Genomic DNA, 6,544 nt, shown 5'->3' on the forward strand with positions numbered 1-6,544 from the left:
CAAATAAAAAATTTGTTCTCTAGTTAATTATTTATTTAATGATAACATATGAGATAAGCAATAAAATGATGATCTATGTGCTTAGATTGGATTATACACTTTTCTACCTAAGTGGGATTTTGACTTCTAGATAACTTTAAGAATAAATTATTTCATAAAAGATCCCAAGTAAATTATGTACGATGCACTTGGATCACCTATAATTTTAACAAAAAATATTATAGGATATGATAGCTTCTATAGCTTTTAGCTCTACCTAACATCTAAGACCAAAAGAATCTTCTTTGTTTTCTTTTTTATTTTTTATTTTGTGTTTGAAAATGGACCAAAATAGTAACCATTTTATGTGGAAAAGATATATGGAGAGTTTCCAAGAAAGGCTCTATAAAATTAGCATATAGTATTTTCTTTGTTAAATTCATACCAACTTGCCAATTTTTATTTGTCAACCTATGCATATTGGAAATTAAAAGTCTAAGTTCTTTATATGGGAATAGTTCAAAAAGTGTCATATTCAATTTAGGTTTGTTTATTTGGATTTACATGTGTTAAGAAGATAGTAGAAGTTGAAAAATGTTATACACAAAAAGCTCAATTTATCTTCACTGTCCAAAATTTGACACGTTTTATTCGAGTCCAATATTACATCTGTCAATATGTGCATTCTTTTTTAATCAATCTGCTTGATTGGCTCGTGATAGGAAAAACCTTATATACATGCACGTTAAAGAACTCCTTTCTAAGTATATAATATAATAAAACTAAATGTGTAATGCATGTCTGATCGATTTGTTTTAAAATGTTTCAAAATCCTGTCTCATCTTTTGTAGAATTACGCTATTATAGTGTTATTTTCCAGAAATATCTCATTTCAGACGTAGAAATTCTATTGTGAAGTTATTTTTTTAACTCTAGATTAAACACGAAAACAAGTGAATGAGAGTCGCTAAATATCTAGCAAAATCATTCGCTTAGAAACTTAAATACATCCATCACCAAAATTTTTACAATATAGTGCTCCAACTAAAGAACAAAGAGATGGAACCCTCCCCCCACCCCACCCCACCCCACCCCAAGAAAAAAAGTAACAAAAATAAAATAATTAATAAAAAAACCATGGATTAATCTTTGATTTTACCATGGACTAAAATAAGTTGCATCACAACTACTTTGATCACTTGAACTACTACTTAAAAGTTGTTCCAAATAATCAGCCCCCAAATCTTCAAACACAACTACATTATTTACCTTTTCCATTTTAACTTCCCTCACTACTTTACTACTTTTCTTGAAATTTGTGCTCCTTTTCCTCATTGAGTGGCGCTTTTTTAGCGCCACTACAGGGGAGCAATCATCGTCTACGTGACATTTTATGTCAATGTCACGTAGCGACTCCCTAACTGTCTCCACTGGAAAATTCAAAATGGCAGAAGTACCCCTCATTGAAAACGCAGCTTGATCATAAGCTAACGCTGCATCCTCCGCGCTATCAAATGTCCCTAACCATACTCTAACACCATTTCTCGTAGAATCTCTTATCTCCGCTGCGAATTTCCCCCATGGACGCCTCCTAACACCTCGGTACGACTTCTCCTTCACGGGTTTTGCCTCAATCACCTCTGATTCTGAGCTGACTTCCTCTTCCTTAATACGATACGATGTAACTGTTTCTGATGTTGTTTCTTGAGCAGCGTTAAGAACTCCGAAGAGAAGCATCTCTTCGGAGTCGTTAACGTTGAAAGGGAGATAAGATTGTGTATTGAAATTGGACCATTCATATGAAGAATCTGAAGAATTTAAATCAGAATTCATTGCGTAGAAGAATTGAGATGAACAACAAGAAGAATCCATTTATTTTTTTGAGAGAAAATAAATGCTCTGTTTTTTCTTTTGGGATCCTCTGGTTTTTTTTTGGGGGGATGCTCTGTTTTTCCAAGTTATAGTCCAATACTAGGAGAATTAACTTTGGGCTTGGTTGGCCTTGTTTATATATATCCAAAAATTGAAATGGGTCCCACAAAGAAAATATAAATGGACATGAAAATTTTATTAAATTATTTGTAGGTGGAGCCAAATATATATATATATATATAATAGGGATACTCCTCCTTCCGTGCCAATTTATGTTGCATATTTCGTTTTTGAGAGTCGAACAATTTAAGTCTGATCGAAATTTTTGCATGAAATCTTCAAAAAATTTATATATATTTGTAAATTACAGAAAAAGTATTATAAGTCATAATAATTGACAATTCAAAATATTTAAAAGATATATGAAAAATTTACGGTCAAATTTGAATCTCGAAAGTCAAAATGTGTCACATAAATTGATATGTGAAACATTTATTCTTGATCAAACTTATCGAGTTTGAGCTCTGCATATAAAGTCGCCTTTGATAGGGAGTGTTTTACTTCCTAGAGTGGGACTTGCTGGTGCGAATCTAGATTAGTTGGTCTCTAAAGTGGGTATTGGAATCGGATGGATTTTTTTTTTTTTAAAAAAAATATAATAATAGGGGATTCGGGGGTAAAATAGGTAGTGCAAGAGAAAGGAAGGGCAAAATGGGGAAATGAAAAAAGAAGAGTGACCAAGGAGGATGTTTAGAGAATATTTTAATGTTTTGTTGTTAATTATTTTAATGACAAATTGTACCAATGGGCCAATAGCGCACGTGAGTCAAATCAATCAAGGCGGCCGAGTCAGACAGTGATCCAATGACGTCAGCAACCTGGACGTTTTATTGACTTCACTTATTTTTATTTATTTAAGTAGTACTATTTTTTAAAATTATATTGGTGAAGAAAATAGGGGAAATTGTCTCAAGTATATATATGTGATCCCTATAAAATAAAATAAAATCCAGTTGAATCACCAAACTTAATTAATAAAAGTTTTTCTTTTAGGTATATAATAACAAATCAATAAATGTAAGGGTGATCGAGATTGGCTCGTGATAGGAAAAACCTTATACACATACTTTTTCGGTTGGATTCACTGTATTAGATTTGTCTAGTGCAAGAGTTAATATCTCAAATAATCACTCAAATTTAAATAGTTCACTTAGAAAGTCACTCAACTTTGTTTTATAACTCAAAAGTCACTCAACTATTGATGTTTCACTTAGAAAGTGACTCAACTATTTATATTTCACTTAGAAAGCCACTCAATCAATTTAAATAATTTTTCATTAAATTTTATTTTAAACTATATTTAAAGAAATAATAAAATATCTATTTTAATAATCTTATTGAACCGCTTCAATTATTTAATTATAATTTTTCTGAAAAAACGTACAGTAGTAATTGACCCCCCCCCCCCCCCCCCCAAAAAAAAAAAAAAAAAACATTTTTGTTCTAGTAATTGTAAAACTAGAATTAAAATTGTCAAAAAATTATTAAAAAGAAAGGTTGGAATTGATAAAACGTAAGAAAAAAAGGGACAGTAGCAATTTTCTACAATTTTTTTAAAGAAAAGGTAAAAACAAAAACTATATTTCAACAAAATTCAATAAAAGAATTTAAATAAGCATTTTTTAAAAAAAAAAATTAAAATAGTTCAATTATTTTTTGTAGTTTTACAAAATTTAATGAAAAATTATTTAAATTGATTGAGTGACTTTCTAAGTGAAACATCAATAGTTGAGTTATAAAATAAAGTTGAGTGATTTTTTAAGAGAATTATTCAAAGTTGAGTGACCAACGAATTTTCTTGTCAATGGAAAAAAAGAAAAAGAAATCTATGAACTTGAAGCACACGAAATGAACTCATGAATAGCTTAACAATATAATTTTAATTCAATATATTAAAAGATAGTGGATTGAAATTAACAAAATTATTCTTGGAACGAGTAGCTTTCGTTCGATTAATATATTTGTATCTGATATCTGATATCACTATTTTAAAATTTTAAATTCAAAAAATTTAAATTCTAACTCCGTCTCGATGTTGGATTCAAAATTGACTAGGTGCAAAGGAAAAACAAACTCTTTATTTCGTCACTAACTGACTTGAAACTACAAACTTGTTTTCCAAGGATAGTTGAATTAAATGAGAACAGTATAAAATAAAGATTTTGACTGTTACTTCATTAATTTGACTATAAGCACATTAATAAACTACTTTGGCCACATTTTATTTTGTATTTTTAGTTGACGTCTGATATATATATTAAAATTAAATTAAATTTAGATTTATTAAGGACTCAAATTCAAAATTTTTGAAAATTCTATTATTCAACCACAATATATGTTAGTGCCACAAGAAAGTTCAACATGTAGATAATATATATTTAATTTTCTTGACCAAAAATTATATAAGGTACGTGCCTTGAGAAAAATCTAACGCACGTTCCAAAATAAAACCAATATATTGACTCATTTTTATTTATTTTTACATGAATGAGTTGGTCGAATTTTGCTGCAAAAGAAATTTCAATTTTAAAATTTTTCAAAGTAGAATATTCAAGAATTGTCTACCCTTTTTATTATTTTTCATTCTTTCTTTATGCGTTCCGTAATTTATTTATTTTTCTAATTTGATTGTTTATGTTAAGGTTATTAGTAATTGAAAATGGGAAAATTTTGATGAGTCAATGCTGTAATAGTTATTCAATATATGTTTTAATTATATATAAATTGTACTATTTCGGAAAAAGGGGATTTTCTCCTTTGCCTCATAAATATGTTGACCACTATTTTGGATTTAAAAAAGTTCAATCTCTCTTGCTTCTAGAAAAGTCACACTTTCTGGTCGCTGCAAGATTTTTTTATTTTTTTATTTTTTTATTTGGTTTCCGATATTTTTTTGGGTTCAAACTAACTTGATTTCGCCTCAAAATTTCCACTTTTTGGAAATAAAGCATTTCCTATCGAAAGTTTACATATTTAGAATTTGAATTGAAGACTTCTAATTAAAAATAAAAATAATACTCAATTATCACTCCACCTCTATTTTTGATTGCGGAGATATACTTGAGTAGTATTAGTATAAGCTTTTGCACAACATTAGATTATAATTAATTATTCGTGTAAGAAAAAATAATTAATTTGATTAACGATATTGAATGATACTATCGGCATCAAGTTATGCTAAACAGTTGTGGAAATAATTATACACTAAGAAATCAAAGAAATTAATATTTAAGTATAATTTTCGACACCGAATAATTCATCTTTTCATCTCAGTAGAATAAATAATTATTTCATATTCTTAGAGTAAATAATTCCTTCATAACATGATAAAAATAATCAATTCACTAATACTCACTGCAGAATATTTCTTTTTATCTTCATTATTAATCATTACATATTATTTAATAAAAATTTCACCTTCCAAATTTAGAACTTTAGGAAATCTAGAACGTGCTCCCTCCGTCCCTATTTACTTGTCCATATTTCCTTTTTTAGTTGTCCCTATTTAGTTGTCCATTTTGACAAATCAAGAAAGGACAACAAATTTTTTCCTATTATACCCTTATTTACACTTCTTGAAAATTGTAAAAGTGTATGTTGTTTCCCTCCAATTTATTTCACTTGAATTCAAATAAGTGGTTGTAATTTTGAAATGAAAAGTTGTCATAAGGGTAAAATTATAACTTCACTGTGCTAATCATTGTAGCCTTAATCTATGTGTCATTTCTAAAGTGGACAACTAAAAAGGGACGGAGGGAGTATAATTTTAAGTTAGCTGACACTCTCTGATAATGACAACCCACTTATCAGATTAAAGAAAAAAAAATAGTAACTGACACGAATAATTAATAAATTATCGTGTCCTGTCTACCGTTGTTACTACTGTCGATTTTAATTAGTTTGTCTTATTTTAACAAAATCGATTTAAATTATTATTTTTTTTACTAATTTGATTTTAATTTCAACATTCCGCTTGATATGCTTAAAGAAATCACAAATTAAAGAATACTTTGATATGTTTTATATTTATTTTTAATTTAAAATTACAAGATTCAAATTTTCTTTTTTACTTTCTAGGATAAACTATTGGAAATATATATTATACGATCGGATCCACTAATAAGGAGTGCTAGATGACCCACAACTCTCAAACATTCGTTGTTGATGATTCACTTTCACTATGAAAAAATTATGATGAAGTGTGATCATCTCATCTAAAAATTTAAATTGTTAAAGAGGATAAATTTTTATTATTTAATTATATTCTCAACACGCTCCTTCACATGTGGGTCCGATTCTTTTTTCATGGGTCAAACACGTGAAAATTCTTCTTTTGATATGTGTGGCGGTGAGATTCAATCTCAGAACCTTTGTCTACTCTGATACCATGATGAAGTATGTGACCATCTTATCTAAAAGCTTAAGAATTTCACATCAAAAAAGGGATAGAAACTCGGTATCCATATATGGACTTGGACAATTCTCCCTTCATAAACTAGTTTTTGAAGTTGAGTTAGGCTCAAGATCCATCTATACATGGTATCAAAGTCAAACTCATCCCGATTCTTTGTTCACAGATATTGAACCTCCATATTATAGTGTCCACGCTCTAGTTCACAAGGTCTGGATGTGC

At 29.0% G+C, this 6,544-nt stretch overlaps 1 protein-coding gene across 1 annotated transcript; it reads right to left on the bottom strand.

Annotated features, from left to right (window-relative positions):
* Positions 1 to 956: 956 nt before the first annotated feature.
* Positions 957 to 1,919, bottom strand: LOC125852760 (ethylene-response factor C3-like). The gene has a single exon (XM_049532456.1). The coding sequence runs from the start codon at positions 1,849 to 1,851 to the stop codon at positions 1,135 to 1,137; it is 717 nt and encodes a 238-aa protein (XP_049388413.1). The 5' UTR covers positions 1,852 to 1,919; the 3' UTR covers positions 957 to 1,134.
* Positions 1,920 to 6,544: the final 4,625 nt, after the last annotated feature.

This window comes from Solanum stenotomum, unplaced genomic scaffold (genome assembly GCF_019186545.1).
Source record: "Solanum stenotomum isolate F172 unplaced genomic scaffold, ASM1918654v1 scaffold5017, whole genome shotgun sequence".
Classification (NCBI taxonomy): Eukaryota; Viridiplantae; Streptophyta; class Magnoliopsida; order Solanales; family Solanaceae; genus Solanum; species Solanum stenotomum.